The following is a 19,290-nucleotide window of genomic DNA, read 5'->3' as shown; positions in this document are numbered from 1 at the left end:
TGACAATAAACTGGGTATTTCATTTCATATACTGTAGCCTGTCCTCCTGTGTCCCTTAAACTGAACAGCACTGTGGGATGTCATAGTCAGCTAAGGGTACATCTATGCTGCCTATAAAACCATTTGATAAATATGCATCTTGTAAGCAAACATTGAGTTTGAAACCATCATATACTGGGCCCTATTTTAACGATCTAAGCACATGGTCTAAAGCGCACGGCGCAGGTGCACTTAGGACATGTCCAAATCCACTTTTGCTAGTTTAAGAACGGGAAAAATGGTCGGCGCATGGTCTAAAAGGGTTGTCCCTATTCTCTTAATGAGTAATGGGTGTGTTTTGAGCGTAACGTGCAATAAACCAATCAGAGTCTTATCTTTCATTCCCTTTAAAAGCCAGTTTAAAAGTAGCGCCATGGCGGATTCGCTATTTACATTGCGGAATTTGCAAGCGGAAAAAAATGAACGCTTCTCTAGTGAGGAAGCGGATCTGCTTGTGCGCAAGGTTAAATCATTTTTATCTTTATGCAGGATGCAAGTGCAGGATTGTACAAGGCTACAATAATCTGTGTTATAACAAAATCTGTTAGTGTTATTAGTTATGTTGTTGTGCATCTGGAGCCGCGCTTCAAGAGCTGATGTGAGTGATTTACAGTATCTCACAGAAGTGAGTACACCCCTCACATTTTTGTAAATATTTTATTATATCTTTTCATGTGACAATACTGAAGAAATGACACTTTGCTACAATGTACAGTAGTGAGTGTCCAGCTTGTATAACAGTGTAAATTTGCTGTCCCCTCAAAATAACTCAACACACAGCCATTAATGTCTAAACCGCTGGCCACAAAAGTGAGTACACCCCTAAGTGAAAATGTCCAAATTGGGCCCAATTAGCCATTTTCTCTTCCCGGTGTCATGTGACTCGTTAGTGTTACAAGGTCTCAGGTGTGAAAGGTGAGCGGGTGTGTTAAATTTGGTGTTATCGCTCTCAATCTCTCATACTGGTCACTGGAAGTTCAACATGGCACCTCATGGCAAAGAACTCACTGAGGATCTGAAAAAAGAATTGTTGCTCTACATAAAGATGGCATAGGCTATAAGAAGATTGCCAAGACCCTGAAACTGAGCTGCAGCACGGTGGCCAAGACCATACAGCGGTTTAACAGGACAGATTCCACTCAGAACAGGCCTCGCCATGGTCGACCAAAGAAGTTGAGTGCACGTGCTCAGCGTCACATCCAGAGGTTGTGTTTGGGAAGTAGACGTATGAGTGCTGCCAGCATTGCTGCAGAGGTTGAAGGGGTGGGGGGTCAGCCTGTCAGTGCTCAGACCATACGCCGCACACTGCATCAAATTGGTCTGCATGGCTGTCGTCCCTTAAGGAAGCCTCTTCTAAAGATGATGCACAAGAAAGCCCGCAAACAGTTTGCTGAAGACAAGCAGACTAAGGACATAGATTACTGGAACCATGACCTGTGGTCTGATCAGACCAAGATAAACTTATTTGGTTCAGATGGTGTCAAGCATGTGTCGGCGGCAACCAGGTGAGGAGTACAAAGACAAGTGAGTCCTGCCTACAGTCAAGCATGGAAGCATGGTGGTGGGAGTGTCATGGTCTGGGGCTGCATGAGTGCTGCCGGCACTGGGGAGCTACAGTTCATTGAGGGAGCCATGAATGCCAACATGTACTGTGACATACTGAAGCAGAGCATGGGAGAGCACCTCCCTTCGGAGACTGGGCCGCAGGGCAGTATTCCAACATGGTAACGACCCCAAACACACCTCCAAGACGACCACTGCCTTGCTAAAGAATGTCTCCAGACCTAAACCCTATTGAGCATCTGTGGGGCATCCTCAAACGGAAGGTGGAGGAACGCAAGGTCTCTAACATCCACCAGCTTCATGATGTCGTCATGGAGGAGTGGAAGAGGACTCCAGTGGCAACCTGTGAAGCTCTGGTGAACTCCATGCAAAAGAGGGTTAAGTCAGTGCTGGAAAATACTGGTGGCCACACAAAATATTGACACTTTGCACTGTATTTGCACTGTAAATTTATATTGTTTATTTGTTCATGTTTTTCGTTCTAAAAAAAATCTCGTCTTGTGTGTAGTGTTGATAATGTCCAGTTCCTCTGCTGATTGCAGACATCTGTTTCTTGTTTTCCAAATTAGTGAATAAATACCTCACCTGTTCTTTTGTCAGTGGTATCTTTGGGAGTCTTGTCTTCTTGTTTAAGGTACTTCCTGATATCCCATCATACTTCACTGCTGTTGGATTCACTACATTGTCTGCAGCATATTCATTTGAAGGTACATTTTCTATATACATTTTGTAAAATGAAGGATACATTTTTCAGATTCTGCACTATTTCTAGGTCACTAATGATAATGAAATAAGCACATTTGTGACACTGACTGTGACAGTCAGATGTTCTTCCAATGAAGAAGATGCTCTTTGGATCATTTCAAATCATGTTGGAAATAATGATCATCTCAGGATTTTACACAAACTTGTGGAGTTCATGCTGCTGTCATTAAAGAAAAAGAGGGAAAAACAAATACTGAAACAATTATAAGCATTTTAACTAGATTTCCGGACTGTGCTGTATTAGCATTTGGAACAGTCCTGCATATGCATATTCACTCTTAAAAATAAATAAGAGTTTCTTCATTGGCATCTATGGTTCAATGAAAAACTTTTAACATCCATGAAACCTTTCCATTGGACAAAAGTTTCTTTACAGTGGAAAAATGTTCTTTAGATCATCAAAATGTTCTTCACAGTAAGAAAAAATGGTTCAAGAATTGTTCACTGGAAGGTTTATTGGGGAGCCAAAAATGTTATTACAGTTGCAAGAAAAAGTATGTGAACCACTTGCAGAATCTGTGAAAATGTAAATAATTTTAACAAAATAAGAGAGATCATACAAAATGCATGTTATTTTTTATTTAGTACTGTCCTGAGTAAGATATTTTACATAAAATATGTTTACATATAATCCACAAGACAAAAAAAATAGCTGAATTTATAAAAATAACTAAGTTCAAAAGTTTGTGAACCATTGATTCTTAATACTGTGTGTGGTTACCTGGATGATCTACGACTGTTTGTTTGTTTTGTTTTGTGATGGTTGTTCACGAGTCCCTTGTTTATTATGAGCAGTTAAACTGAGCTCTGTTCTTCAGAAAAATCCTCCAAGTCCTGCAGATTCTTCAGTTTTCAAGCATTATTTGCATATTTGAACCCTTTACAGCAGTGACTGAATGATTTTGAGATCCATCTTTTCACACTGAGGACAATTGAGAGACTCAAACACAACTATTTAAAAAGGTTCAAACATTCACTGATGCTCCAGAAGGAAACACGATGCATTAAGAGCCGGGGGGTGAAAACTTTTTGAATTCGAAGATCAAGGTAAATTGTACTTATTTGTGTTCCGGGAAACATGCAAGTATCTTCTGTTGCTTCCGAAGGGCAGTACTAAATGAAAAAAAATTATATTTAAACGAAATAAGAAAAATTTGGACATCTTCATCCTGTTCAAAAGTTTTCACCCCCCGACTCATACTGCATCGTGTTTCCTTCTAGAGCATCAGTGATTGTTTGAACCTTTTGTAATAGTTGTGTTTGAGTCCCTCAATTGTCTTCAGTGTGAAAAGACGGATCTCAAAATCATTCAGTCACTGCTGGAAAGGGTTCAAATATAAAAAAAAATGCTAGAAAACTGAAGAATCTGCAGGACCTGGAGGATTTTTCTGAAGAACAGAGCTCAGTTTAACTGCTCAGAACAAACAAGGGACTCTTGAACAACCATCACAAAACAAAAACACAGTCGTAGATCATTCAGGTAACCACACACAGTATTAAGAATCAATGGTTCACATATTTTTGAATGGGCTAATTTTAATAAATTCAGCTATTTTTTTGCCTTATGGATTATATGTAAACATCTTTTATGCAAAATATCTTACTCAGGACAGTACTAAATAAAAAATAACATGCATTTTGTATGATCTCTCTTATTTTGTCAAAATTGTTCACATTTTCACAGATTCTGCAAGTGGTTCACATACTTTTTCTTGCAACTGTATATGGCATTGCGGTGAAAACCCTCTGCCATTATTAGTTTATAGAGTGCAACAGTTGGGTTCTGGAAGTAAAAACTCCATTAACTTTCTCAATAGGGAAACTGATTTTTAACGATAACTTGTAAAACTTTAAAGACAGACCTACTGTGAGCTATGAGGTTGTTAATATTTTGCAATAAACTTAAAACAGATCGTTTATATATAATCAACATTTGTACATGAGTACTTTTATATTTCGCACACCAAACAAGGTCCACTGAACAAGATTTTTACTAAAGATTTACATAAAAAGTGAAAACAAAATATCAAAGTGCACTAACAAAAATGTGACAGTGCTCACACACACAAAAAAACAAAACAAAAAGCAAACAGTTTGGTGTGCGGATTCCTTCTTTCTGTTTTTCTCATTGATTAAATCTACGCACCCAATAATATTTATACATTTATAATTGCCGCAATTTTTTTTTTATAGTTTTATATATTCCCATTATTTTTAGTTCGATTATGCTGTTCGCAATGCTGTTAGGTACACACTCTTGTACCTTTGTCTTTTTGTCCGATTTTCAAAAACTTTTTTGCTTCAAATCAATGTTTATAGTGTTGTGATTCACCTTGCAGGTGATTGGCTTTGTTTGTGGATTTTAACTCTTTAACAAAGACTTTTTAAAATCCCCAGGGGAAAAATTAATGGAAAAAATACGGTTACACTTTATTTTGATGACCATCAAAATAACACTTTAGACATTCTACTAACTATTAAATAACTCTGCAACTACATGTCAACTAACTCTCATTAGAGTATTAGTAGACTGTTAGAGTAGAGTTAGGTGTTAGGGTTTGGGTTAGTAGAATTATTTGACATTTGAAGTTACTTACAGTATAGTCAGTAGAATGTCAGTTGGGGAACCATCGCAATAGAGTGTTAGCAGGTATAAAGCAGACAGTCTACTAATACTCTAATGACTGCTACTTAACATGTAGCTGCAAAGTTACTTATAGTTAGTAGAACGTTTAAAGTGGACCATCGAAATAAAGTGTTACCAAAAATACTTCCAGAACCAGCGCCACTGAAAAAGGGGGTGGGCACAGTTGCACTCTATAATGGAATCAACAGTTCCACTTCATGTGCTTACATGAATTTTACATTCAACACTCATTATTAACACAGTAAAACAGTAGAGAACCTGAGCATGGCAGTAAGCAGCACACCAGTCAAACACACACTTTCCATAAAGTTTAAAACTAGGAAAAATATAAGAGGTATTGTGGTTGTTAATATTGCTTGTCATTCTGACTGTCCACAAAACTTGATGAGGTAATTGTTTATTGGCACAGAAAGAAAAGTTTTCAGATTAAATTAATTGACAGAATTGTTATGCTATAGCTATATATCCACATTTATGGAACTATAGGGAGTGTACAATATATTTTGTTGTCGTTCAATAGTTATTTATACGAAAATGAATCATTGTACATGGCTTTTTGTACAAGTGCCCCAGGTAATTGCTTAAAACCTTCCCATTCACATGGAAATTTAACATGATACCAAACAGAAACATTAACCGTTTTTTATCATGGCATTTCATGTCATCATATATAGCTGCTATTTTTTTTCTTTCTTTCTTTTTTTCAGGAAAGCCCTACAGCTAACAGGATTCCCCACCAGCAAGATTTGAATAATTATTGCACATGTAAGGGACTTCCTCTTCAAAAAAGCCACTTGCTCTGGTGTCATGTTAGCCAAGATGATATGATGGAAGATATACAAATTGTGTAACATGCTTGCTATGGACATGACAGTAAACAAAAAAAGAAATTGAAATGAGTTAGTCTTTTTCGACATTGTGCAACATCAAGCAAACAAAACATTTACACACTTCCAGCCGTTCTTAACTTTGAAACCACTTTGAATGTTTTCTAGTGATCACGTCTATGTCTCAAGGTTCTAGGATCTTTCAAAATAAGCTAAAACAGGCTGAAAATCACAAATAATCCATGCAGCGGCACTTCATGATAAACACAATTGTGTTTTAAAGGCCTCGGAAGTAAATGTGAAAGCCCTTTACCAAGAAAGCTGAATATGCTTTAAGGACCCTAAATCTTGACTCGACAAAAGACAAGAAAGTTAGTTTATAAATGCCAAAATATAGTACAAAATGTACTTCAAGGGGCAAGAAAATACATTTCCGATCTTAAATGTAAAAGACATTATACGTAAATATTTTAAATCTATGATTTTTTTTTTTTTGGTCATCATGTTCACTGTGAATAAGTGTTATATTAAAAACTGATAACATTATTATGTTGTGAATGGTGAGTTTTGTCTAAAGTCAGATTTAGGATCCCTGAACTGAGGATGTTTCGTCCAGTAATGTGTGATTCTTGCAGAAGACTTTATATTAGACTTTATGGCTTTAGGTCATCAGTACCGATCCAAAACACAAAAAAGCAAAACGACATTCATTTAAGTTTCAATCAAGACAGCTGGAAGACATTTCCATGTGTGCATTAACTCAGGAGCATTCGGTATATGTTGTAACCATGTTGCCCCTTCGCTGTGTGACAGTCCTACAGTGCTGCCTGCTGGAACCGTGAAATGTGCTTTGAGTCCGAGTCTGGTGTCCATTAAAAGAGAACATCCTTTCCATATCCTCAAACATATCATCAAACATGCCACCACCGAAAGAGCTCTGGAAGTGCCTCCTGTGCCTGCTGTGTGCTTCATCGGGGGCCTGAAAGTGGCTCCCGAAATGTCTTTTATTATGCACGTGAGGATTGCGTCCGAACATGTCAGAGTCTCTGAATATATCGTCGAAGTTGAAGCTAAAATGTTGACCAAAGTGGTCACCACCTCCTCTCGGGCCCTCTCTGGAGAACGGACTGCTCCTCATCTGATCGTACTCCTTCCTCCGGTTGTCATCTGATAATGTTTCATATGCTGAGAATGGAAAAATATGAAGCTTTAACAACTGATAAACACTTATTATGTTCAGAAAGGTGTGTCCTGTGTCAATTTGAATGGGCATGTTGACTCACCCTCAGCAATCTCTCTGAACTTTGCCTCTGCGTCAGGGCTTTTGTTTCTATCAGGGTGATACCGCATGGCTAATTTATGGAAGGCTTTTTTGATCTGTCGATCAGATGCATCTTTGGGTACACCCAGGATCTCGTAGTAATCTTTCTCGGCCAGAATCAGCTCTGCGATGAGCAGAATGCTCACGGCCATGGTGAACACTGACTGAGCTGTTGCCATGCCTGCGGTCAGAACTGTTAACAGGAAACAAGAGGCGAGATCACAGTTCATTTGTTTTTGTTTTTTTGTCACGAGACAATTCACAGTAGTACATCAGTGTCTATGTAATATTGTAATGTAATAATCTCATTAGTGTATATATATTTATTAAAAATAGTTTTTTGCATTATGACATTATTTTTATATGCAAACTCATTTCTCTCCAGACATTCTAATTAATTTATATTTTATTTTCTTATTTTTTTGTAATGATGCTCATTTCTATACTATATTTTTGTTCGCATAAAGACAGTACAACAAACAAAAGCAACCATAAGTATAAATAATTCATATATATATATATATATATATATATATGTGTACACACATACATCACGGTAAAGAGAATGGATGTGTGTAGGCTTTATGTATGTATGTATGTATGTAAATATAGATAGATAGATAGATAGATAGAAGGATAGATTGTGCTGTCTCTAAATCATGATACATATACATTTTCCTAAAAAGGGCTTCAAGCAAAATATAATTTCCTATTTCTTTCTTTTGATTTATGACCTGTACATGTTCTTGACAGGTTGAAACTGGGTTACAAGTACATTATTCTTAGCGAGATACTTGCAATAGGACATAATTATTCTCTAAACAGTTTTATGTATAATAAATATATTAAGTATATTAAACATATAAGAAATCTGCTGGTTTTAACTTACCCGATGCTCTCTGTCCCAAAGTTACATCAACCAGAGAACAGCTGATCGTTTTTCTGAGCTCTGTGACAGCGCTGAAGTTACTGCACCACGATTCGCAACGCGATTGGCTGATTCCAGGGATGAATGACTACAAGCGTTTTGATTGGTCCACATTGGGGAGCACATGGAACGCTTGTCATAGCGTCACTTCCTGTTTCTATAGCAGGATTATTGGTGTCAGCGTGCCGCGATGCTAAGCTGTCAAACTGGAAGAATAGAGGAGGATCGCCTTAAAAAGACAATAAATGAGTTTTTGTCCGTAAGGCCTCATTACACCTGTTTTTAAAAGTTTATTTGTAAACCAATTTTGTGCTCCTGAGATGATACGTTTTTAAAGTATAAGAGTTTAAAACTTATAAGATAAGGTGTTTGTATGTTCATTTAGATTAATTAATTGTGTCTTATTAGTTTAAAAAATAGAGTGAAGCCAGTTTAAGTTCTTGTGAAGTGAGCATTTTACAAAAGACTTGTTTGATCATCGATGGGGAACATGATATCCGAAGGCCACTGCTATTCCAACTATATTCCCATATGTTCAGTCATACAGAATTATCTTTATATCAGTATCTAAACCTTACTGTAAGTGGTTTTGTTTTAGGCAGAACATGTAAAAATCAGATTCTATAGATTTAAATGTCTAAATCTAAATGTTCTCTGTTTTGTGATCTTAAAGGGTTAGTTCACCCAAAAATGAAATTTCTGTCATTAATTACTCACCCTCATGTCGTTCCACCCCAGTAAGACCTTCATTCATCTTCAGAACACAAATTAAGATATTTTTGATCAAATCTGATGGCTCAGTGAGGCCTGCATCGCCAGCAATAACACTCTCTTTTCCAATGCCCATAAAGCTAAAAAAAAAAACATATTAAAAATCAGTTCATGTGACTACAGTGGTTCAACCTTAATGTTATAAAGCGACCAGAATACTTTTTGTGCGCCAAAAATAACAAAATAGCGACTTTGTTCCACAATATCTAGTGATGGGCGATTTCAAAACACTGCTTCATGAAGCTTCAAAGCTTAGACTCTGCAGTGAGTACCACTTGGAAATCATGGGATTTTGGCGCTCTGAACCACTGATTCGAATCAAAAGATTCGTAAAGCTTTGAAGCTTCATGAAGCAGTGTTTTGAAATCGCCCATCACTAGATATTGTGGTATAAAGTCGCTATTTTGTTATTTTTGGCACACAAAAAGTATTCTCGTCACTTTATAATATTAAGGTTGAACCACTGTAGTCACATAAACTGTTTTAAATATGTTTTTAGTAGCTTTATGGGCATTGAAAAAGGGAGTGTTATTGCTGGCAATGCAGGCCTCACTGAGCCATCGGATTTTATCAAAAATATCTTAATTTGTGTTCTGAAGATGAACAAAGGTTTTACGGGTGTAGAACGATATGAGGGTGAGTAATTAATGACGTAATTTTCATTTTTGGGTGAACTAACCCATTAAGATCTTAAACCTGCAGAGCGATCACGTGACAGCAGCAGCTAGCTCATCAGGTCATCTTCCATCCAGAAAACAAACAAACAAAAAAAAAAGGGTGGGACCCTTAATGCTGACTGAGCTTGCAAAACAGGCACAAGATGTCACAATTTCACTCGTCTTGTTGCCTCATCTCTTGCTAAACTTTATTTGCTATCTCTGACTACAGTATCAGAAATTAAAAGCATCCCAGCTCCTGTTACGGAGGTTGAGTACTCTTACTCCAGATGGGACATGCTTTATAATACTCCATGCCAATATAATGGCATAAAAAAAGACAATATGAATGCACTGTGACCAATATCATGTCTGTAGAGAAGGAGGTTAAGGACAAGTCATTATTTTTTTTTTTAAATTATTATTATTTAATTTGTTTTGTAAAAGTTTTTCAATTTATAAATTAAGGTTTATTTATTTAAAAGTGAATAATCTCATGACCATGTAGGCACTCAAAGGAAATCAAAGTAATAGCTTGGTTACAGTTTGGTTACATATACATTGATTGATTTAGCAGACACTGTTATCCAAAGCTCCTTACAAATGATTAATATAACGACATAAGTGATGCTTCCTATCATTTCTCAAGAGTTTCTGCCCACTATTACAGTAGACTGGGTTCTGGAAATATTTGTCCTATTCATTTTCTGTATGCATGAACTAATAAAATGTATACCTTGAATGCAATGCAAGTGGATAAAGCAACTGCCAAATGCATGAATGTAAAATGTAAATGTAGTTTATTTAAACATACTAATATATTAATATATATTTTATTATGTAATAAATATATTCAAAAATCTTATAAAAAAGCATCCTTGTCCTATCAGCAACAACCCAAGCCCCAGCAAGTTAGCTAAATCAGATTTGGTACTTGCTTGCCAGAATTATTTCTGAAAACACTTTGTCCTCCATGCATAAATAAAGGCTAAACTGTACTTTAGTGCCTATAAGTAGGACTTTATATTGTTTTGTTTCTTTATAGATGTGCGAGAATATGAAATGGACTTAATAAGACCTGTCTTTCTTTTCATGCACGCGTGGCCACACGGTGTCAGTGTGGCAGAGGTCATGTCATTATTATAGACGTGATGTTCATTCACACACTGGCAGAGGGAGCTTAAGAATAGTTATTCATTCAGCATGGCTGTGACATACACAGAAAATAACAGGGTTTTGAATGGTAAAAGGCAGCGTGAGTTGAGGGAGAATTGTCAATAGAGCAAAAGGTTGGAGCTCATTAAAAAATTATCTTGATGGACAAAATGTGTAAGTATCATAAACTTTTGTTGATCACAGAACTTATTTTTTTGTTGAAGGAACCAGTGTGATGCTAGTCTCAGCCTCAGACCTCACACCCACAAACCGCAATTAAAACTGTTCCCACAGGTTGTTTTTCATGTCCGCGGGTTGAAGCGACCCCAAATAACATGATATTTAGCCTCTGGAATGCGAATTTTACCAGGGGAACCCCGCCAAAAAGCGGATTTTATCCCCTGGAACATGATTTTTACTGGGGGACGCGATTGGGCTAGTATTGAGTAGCAATTGGGCGGGTTTTGTTGTGAAAACCTGGCAACCCTGACTGGTACTTAATGACAGAAATTTCATTTTTGGGTGAACTAACCCTTTTAGAGACCGTATCTGTCAAGTGCGGTTGTAATGAAGTGCACGATGAAGGAGTAGATAGCAAAAACAGTCTTTAATAAATCCAACAAGGTAACACTCAGGAGATCACTAGCTAAACTAAAGGCGACACCGAACAATGAACTGAGGAAACTAAGGGCTTAAATACACACAGAGTAATCAACGGAATTAAGAACAAGTTTGAAACTAATGAGTAACTATGGAAACTAACAATCACTGGGAACACAGGCAAACAGGAACAGAACAAAACCAAGCTAAAACACAAACCAACTAACAGAATTAAACATAACCCTTACAGTATCATAGCCACTGTTCTTTGTGTACTGCGATGCTGGTCTATTCAATTTGAAAATAAATCTGCTGTTTTTCTTTATGATCTAATTATGTTATTACTCATATTTTTCAGAAGCCATTTCCTAAATGTCATAATTTACACTGCATTGTATTTGATGAGGGGCATAAATTGCTACTTGTGCCTCCCCTTCCGCCGTTCGGTTACAATGGTCTCCACCATTTTTTATCAGCCTCTAAGTATGCTCTAATCCCATTTACCAAGAGCTACCTTGGATACAGGTGCCTTAGGCTTTCATTTTGCCTTTAAATCCAAATAGTGTTTGTGCAGTGAAAAGGCTAACTGATTTTGTTGTCATTCAGCAGTTCCATAAAGCTTAGATGCTTTTTACCATGTTTTTACAATCATAACTTAAGTGCATGACCATTGAGAACCTTTAATTAGTTAATTTACCTATTTTTTTTCATATGAAAGGTGAAGTTTTGGTGCATAAATGGGATTTTTTTTTTTTTTAAATGCTATAAGTGCACAATTATGACTTTAATTAAAATAAATTAAAATATTAAATATCTACAAATAAATATTTTTAGAATAATAAACCTATAAACCTAGATTCCTCATCCAAAAGATGGTCTGCATTTAAACTCCAAATATGTGAGGAACTAAATTAGGTGTATTAAATATTCAATATTGCTCTATTATTTATGGGAACAGAGGGGAATAGAAGCAATAAATTCCTGGAGGGAAATATAATTATGAAACTGATCGCTGAAAATCTTTGTTTGTATGATTCTGGGTTTCTCGTTGAAGGAACATTCCCATTTCATTTTGCTTTATTTAAGGATTCAAACGGATCTCAAAATGTGTGAAGTGACTTTCACAGAAAACAGGCTTTGCAGTACAGAGAAATTTGTGTGCGTGAAAATATGAAATCATCACAGTGACTATGGAAACCGTCACACATAATTGTAATCCTATAGAATTTTTTATACACAAGCTAATTTGCATTTTTGTTTAAATGAGAAATGGAAAATAGCATTACTTTAATGACTGTAAATGAATTGCATTGACCAAAGGCCAATTTACATGGGTCAGGTAAGATCATACAGTGTTTCAAAAATGAATCAAAAGATGTGAAAAAACAGCTCTATACAATCAAAGATATATAATGACAATCACATATGCAGCTCATTTGTCTGCATAATCACACAAATGAAGGCATGTGCTAAATTTCTTTCAATACCTACTTGGGAATAATTATACACTAGTTATACCTTAATTATCTTTAAATATGAACTGTTGTTTCTTGATACAAGACTTGTCACTTAGTGCAGAATGGCTGGTACATTACCTGTAAATCACAGGGGATATTATTACAGCACAAAGACGAGGTGCCATTACTCATATATCATCTGTCAGAAACCTCATTCTATGAATATATACAGTTACTTACATTTTACAGCTTAGTACATGCAACAACGAAAAGAGAACAGATCTCCTTCATTCTCTATAGCAGTACAAGTATATATATTTTTAAATTGAAACGAATGACCATGCCGAATTATGCCATGACCATATTCATGCACTCTTCAGCAGCAAGAACTTGCGCGTGAGGTTCTAGCTGTAGTACAGGTAGATCCATGGGTTTGTGCAGCTGTTAAGACTGGCAAGGAGCATGATAGTGACAAACACTGGCCCTGTAGAACAGACATGAAACTGTAAATAAAGAATCACACACAAAAATAACAAATTGCACCTATATAGGAAGTGTTTAAACATGGAACCTTTTCTGTGCAAAAATATTGCTATATCTGGTGTCTACCAGGCAACCAAAACATAGCGCAGTTTAATCTGATCAGGTTCTTTGTGGGCTACTAATGAATGATTTTACTAATGCCAATCTTATAGGTCTGCAGCTCTGGGATAGTTAACACAACAGAAAATGGTTGCGAGTAATCATATGCACATATATGATGGCTCATGGTCCTTTAGTCACATCTATATAACACACTGTAATCATGTGGTTACATTCCAGTATATTGTGAAATGCATTTTGTATATATCCTTGTGTACTATGTTGCATAAGTTAAAGGGTCATAATATCACTGAACCTCTCAAGATCCAGAAATGTACTAAAGACATATTTAAAACAGTTCATTTGAGTACAGTGGTTCAACCTTAATGTTATAAAGCGACGAGAATACTTTTTGTGCGGCAAAAAAACTAAATAACGACTTTTCAACAATATCTAGTGATGTGCGATTTCAAAACAGTGCTTTGAAGCTTTACGAATCTTTTGTTTCGAATCAGTGGTTCGGAGCGCCAGAGTCACGTGATTTCAGTAAATGAGGCTTCGTTTACGCGATCCGGACCACTGATTTGAAACAAAAGATTTGTAAAGCTTCGAAGCAGTGTTTTGAAATTGGCCGTCACTAGATATTATTGAAAAGTCGTTATTTAGTTTTTTTGCCGCACAAAAAGTATTCTCGTCACTTTATTAAGGTAGAACCACTGTACTCATGAACTGTTTTAAATATGTCTTTTGCACCTTAGAACGACATGAGGATGAGTAATAAATGACATAATTTTCATTTTTGGGTGAACTAACCCTTTAACGCTTTTTGGACGTACAACAAATGCGCATGGCTGTCGCGCTGGAAGCTCATTATTTTACTTTATAAAGTTTTAAATAAGGATATTTGTCCTACACAAACGCATAGATTCGCTTTAGAAGGACTTGATTAACCCCCTGGAGTTGTATGGATTCATTTTTTATGGATGGATGTATTTTTTTGCCTTCAAAATTTGGGCAGCTATTCATAATGGCATTATAAACCTTGGAGAACTAAGATATTTTTAAATATCCGATTATGTTTGTCTGAAAGAAGATAGTCATATAAACCTAGGATGGCTTGAGGGTGAGTAAATCATGGAATAATTTTCATTTTTGGGTGAACTATCCCTTTAAGCCAGCCATATAGTAATTTTTAAACAATAGTTGGGTCAAATAAAACTGCTTAGTAAGTTGGGAAAACATTTAACCCAACCGCTGGGTCATAAAAATGCAAACCAGAAGCGTCTCAGACTTTTGGACAGCTTTGACTTACCTTGCGTGGGTGCACTGCTTGGACTCCAAGCTGACCAGAGCTGGACCACGAAGAATGGGCTCCAGCAGAGGGTGTACACCAGGATGATAATAAAAGTCATTTTGACAGTTTTCAGCATTGCGCTTGATATCCCTTTAGTGCTGGAGCGCCCATCACCTGTGCTGCCCTGCAAGGCTTTCCTCTTCATGTTGAAATAGATCCCTGCGCATATCTTTATCTGACAATACATCAAGATTAAGGCTGGCAGAACAAACACGGATAAAGTGATCCACGTTATGTATATTTTGCCTCCCCAGGGCTCAATAAATGTCGCCCAGCAGTCGAAAACGTTCTTCTCAACTTCTTGGAGAGAGAAGATGAACATCTGCGGAGCGCTGAACGCCAGTGAGATGAGCCAGGCGGCGCTTATGGCAACATACCTGCGGAAAGACCCCCTGAAGAACGACACCATGGGTTTGCAGACCGCGTGATAGCGATCTATGGTCATGGCCACGATCATATACGTGGACGCAAACATCCCGACCACTTGAAGATACTTAACTGATCTGCACACCAGATCGGAGCCTTTGAACCGGTGCGTAATCTCCATGGATAACTGCGGCAGGACTTGGAAGAAAGCGACAACCAGGTCAGCCAGGCACAGGTGGAGAAGAAACAGCTGAGTTCGAGTGTGTCTTTTCCGTCTTTTCCAGAGGGCATGGAGGAGGAATAAATTGCTAAATGTTGCCAGCACGAAAATGGACCCCAGAACTGCAGCTTTCACGAGCGCAAAGTGTCCATCGGATAAACCGAACGCCTCGTGCGCACTGGAGCAGTTACCGCTGCTGCAATTAAGGTTATCAGCCATTGTTAATTTAATCCTACCGTAGTACCTGACTATTTAATTTGTTATGTTTAGGGCGTTTGACTCCTGCAGTTGTTGAGCGCTGACGCACACGGCGCGGTGCGCTATGGCACAAATTGGTCAAGACTCCAACGCGACTACCTGTTCACGCACGTCAGGCATTCAGTCATACATTAAATTACGCGCTGAACAAACACTTGACACATTTTTTCTACAATTGTGCTTTAGAGGTCAGTGATGACTGTATTCTTACCATATTTGATCAGCGCGTGCCCATAAGGTATTTGACATAAAAATGGGTATTTGACATAAAAAGTGAATGCAGTGTGATAAACATTCTATATAAAATTACTATAAACATAAAGCTCTCTATATTAGCCTATTATACGTGCAGATTAAGGGAAGACTATTTGTAGTTTTAATTTTTTTTTTTTTAATTTTTTTTTTTTACATGACTAAAGAAAACTGCAAAAATACATGAAAAAACAACCAGCCTCATCATCTGCAATATGTAAACATTCATACTCGAAAAATATTTAGGCCTAAATTAAAGATTTATGTATTTGAATTGGATAAAAAAGTTTCATCCATTTGGATTAAGAATCAGCTTTAAATTGTAGTTTTAATTTTTAAATGACATTTACTCATTTAATCATGATTCGGATCGCGTGTCAAACCGCCAAACTGCTGAAATCACGTGACTTTGGCGCTCCGAACCGCTGATTCGGCACAAAAGATTCATAACGCTCCGAAGCTTCCCGAAGCAGTGTTTTGAAATCGGCCATCACTATATAAGTCGTTATTTTGTTTTTTTTTGGCGCACCAAAAATATTCTCGTCGTTTTATAATATTAATATTGAACCACTGTACTCACATGAACTGATTTAAATATGTTTTTAGTACCTTTGTGGATCTTGAGAGAGTAAATGTCATTGCTCCCTATGTAGGCCTCACGGAGCCATCGGATTTCAACAAAAATATCTTAATTTGCGTTCCGAAGATAAACGAAGGTCTTACGGGTGTGGAACGGCATGAGGGTGAGTAATAAATGACAGAATTTTCATTTTTGGGTGAACTAACCCTTTAATCCCCCGGTTTCACAGACAAGGCTTAAGCTAGTCCCAGACTAAAATGCATGTTTGAGCTGTTTTAACTGAAAGCAACTTGTACATACATAACTTAAAATATGTCAGTGCCATTGTTTTGTCTCAGGATGCACACCAGTGATGTTTTTTCCTAGTGTACATTTATAAAAGCTACTTAAAAATTCTAATTGAACTAAGGCCTAATCCTGGTTTAGGCCAAGCCCTGTCTGTGAAACCGGGCCAATGTGATGTATATTTGTCAGTCATACATAAATAAAGGTAAGATTTATGTAATATTAAAACTGAATGTGTTTTAAATACACAATAACTGGGTTTCTCGTCAATAAATTCAATTAGTGTCATTCTCATAATTGCATATTGCCATGTTTATGCTTTTTAACTAATAAATATTTTTTTCACAATGAACAGATAGCCTATACTGATTCTAACACATTTTTAAAATACGATTATTTAAATGAAATCAAATATATGCAAATAGTTAATAATAAACTATGCCATGATTTTTTGAGTGCAGAAGTCTTACCTGTTTTTTATACCTGTTTCATTTGTGTATGACTGACAAATATGCATCACATTAATTGCATTAGTTTGTGCATGTTAAAACCAGTGTTGGGGAAAGTTACTTTTAAAAAAGTAATGTATTACAATATTGTGTTACTCCCTAAAAAAGTAACTAATTGCGTTACTTAGTTACTTTTTATAGAAAGTAATGCGTTACATTACTTTTGAGCTACTTTTTCCTCACCTGGGCTGGGCTTGCTTGTTTTTTAATAACAACAAAAAAGTTACATTTTTGGCAAATTTAAAGGCCATTTCACACCAAAAGTGAAATGAATAAGCTTCAGGCTGATCACAAATGTGATGTTTGTCTAAAGCCATTTTTGCTTATTAGTATGGTTGAATTGGATCACAGCTTAGGTTTGTGCAATATTCCAAGATTGCATTTCACTGTTTTTATTCATTTTGAGGAATACTGACTGTTTTTGTGCAAGTTTTGTGTGAGAAAATGCTCACATTTAGTCTAGAACTACAATAACCATCACAGCGCACACAACGCCTCTGCACTTACTCCGATTTCTCTCAACATGGGCACAGAAGAGCTGTCAGTGAATACATGGGAAAACAAAGTAACTTGCGTTTCTTATTTGAAAAAATAACTCAGATATTTTGTTGTAAATTTAAAAGTAATGCGTTACTTTACTAGTTACTTGAAAAAAGTAATCTGATTATGTAACTCAAGTTATTTGTAATGCATTACCCCCAACACTGGTTAAAACTGTGTTATCTAAATTTTACATGCAATTCAAATACGTAAGCGTTTAATTGAGTTTATATTACATAACTGAGTGTATATTTTAACATAAATACTAATGAAATAGACCAATATTAAATGTATACATAAGAGAGAGAGAGAGAGAGAGAGTTTCCCACATAACCAAAGCCTCATTTAACAATAAAAGTTCATATTGAAACTGCATATTCTAACAAATTCTTGAGTATTTCACTTCATTAAGCAGAACATTTTTTAGGTCGCTGAAGTAAAGTCAGTCTTTTGATCAGCATTCAGCACTGCCTTCAGTGTTTTTATGGTGTTACTGTAACTTCAAAACACTGATAAAGCAATAAACTGACTATGAGTGAATGACTTTGAACTGACTATTTGATGAGCGGTTTGACTAAAGAGGCTTGTGACTAATAAATTATTGTGACTAATAATTTTTCTATTGACACTGTATTGGAGTAGACTTACGTATTTCAGATGATTAAGGATATGGGCTGCTGCACAAAGTTTGCATCAACATCTGTAAGTCTTTTAGCTCTTTCTGTATACCTATTATAAAATAAGAAAGTAATATTGTGTTTTGTACTTTTATTTTATATGCATGTGTATCTTAAAATAATGAATCAATTTAGGCTATAAGAACTATAAAAACTGAATAAATAAAAACAAAAGAATAATCAATATTAACAATTAAAAACCATTTAAACCAATTAAAAAACGAAGCTAAAAGGTGGGCTATAGCCTACATAATTAAAGTATGCAATTTAAGGACACTTTAATGTAGGCCTACAAGGAATGATAAAAATAAATAAATAGATAAAAATTAAAGACATTCTTATAGTCAATTTGAAAGACTAAATTATGAAATCCCAAGCAAAAATAAACTCATTTTTTCTGAAACAAACAAACAAACAAACAAACAAACAAACCCCAAAGCTTACGCTGTATGCCCTACGCCTTCCCTATTCAACTTACGGAACGAACGCAGCGCCAATTACATTTTTTCCGTAAGTAGAATAGGGAAGGTGTAGGACATACAGCGTAAGCATTTTGGAGAATGCGGAAATGCGGTTTTGGCGGAGGCACTTAGAAGGCGAACGTTTGTTTATATAAAACATATACAGTTGTATTTTTTTCGAAAGTGACCGATCGTTTCGCTAGATAAGACCCTTACTCCTCGTCTGATATCGTTTAAAGCCCTTTGAAGCTGCACTGAAACTGTAATTTTGACCTTCAACCGTTTGGAGGCCATTGAAGTCCACTATAAGGAGAATGTTTTCATCAAAAACCTTAATTTCTTTTCGACTGAAGAAAGAAAGACATGAACATCTTGGATGACATGGGGGTGAGTAAATTATCAGGAAAAGTTTATTTGAAAGTGGACTAATCCTTTAAGTGACTGTCATGCGTTTGTCTGCCTAGTTACAGTCATATC

General features: G+C 36.4%; 2 protein-coding genes across 2 annotated transcripts; both read right to left on the bottom strand.

Moving 5' to 3' along the window:
- Positions 1 to 5,395: 5,395 nt before the first annotated feature.
- dnajb9b (DnaJ heat shock protein family (Hsp40) member B9b) lies at positions 5,396 to 8,205 on the bottom strand. The gene is made up of 3 exons (XM_051892120.1): positions 8,052 to 8,205; positions 7,125 to 7,355; positions 5,396 to 7,026 (listed from the first exon to the last, which is right to left on the bottom strand). Exons 2-3 carry the CDS (start codon positions 7,339 to 7,341, stop codon positions 6,602 to 6,604), a joined length of 642 nt encoding a protein of 213 aa, XP_051748080.1. The 5' UTR covers positions 7,342 to 7,355; positions 8,052 to 8,205; the 3' UTR covers positions 5,396 to 6,601.
- Positions 8,206 to 11,264: 3,059 nt separating this feature from the next.
- avpr2l (arginine vasopressin receptor 2, like) lies at positions 11,265 to 19,193 on the bottom strand. The gene is made up of 2 exons (XM_051891021.1): positions 14,624 to 19,193; positions 11,265 to 13,213 (listed from the first exon to the last, which is right to left on the bottom strand). The coding sequence occupies exons 1-2, from the start codon at positions 15,468 to 15,470 to the stop codon at positions 13,134 to 13,136; spliced, it is 927 nt and encodes a 308-aa protein (XP_051746981.1). The 5' UTR covers positions 15,471 to 19,193; the 3' UTR covers positions 11,265 to 13,133.
- Between the last annotated feature and the right edge of the window lie 97 nt (positions 19,194 to 19,290).

The sequence above is a fragment of the Ctenopharyngodon idella genome, chromosome 4 (genome assembly GCF_019924925.1).
Source record: "Ctenopharyngodon idella isolate HZGC_01 chromosome 4, HZGC01, whole genome shotgun sequence".
Taxonomy (NCBI): Eukaryota; Metazoa; Chordata; class Actinopteri; order Cypriniformes; family Xenocyprididae; genus Ctenopharyngodon; species Ctenopharyngodon idella.
Note: the sequence above shows the minus strand (reverse complement) of the source record. Positions and strands in the feature narration are given on the sequence as shown.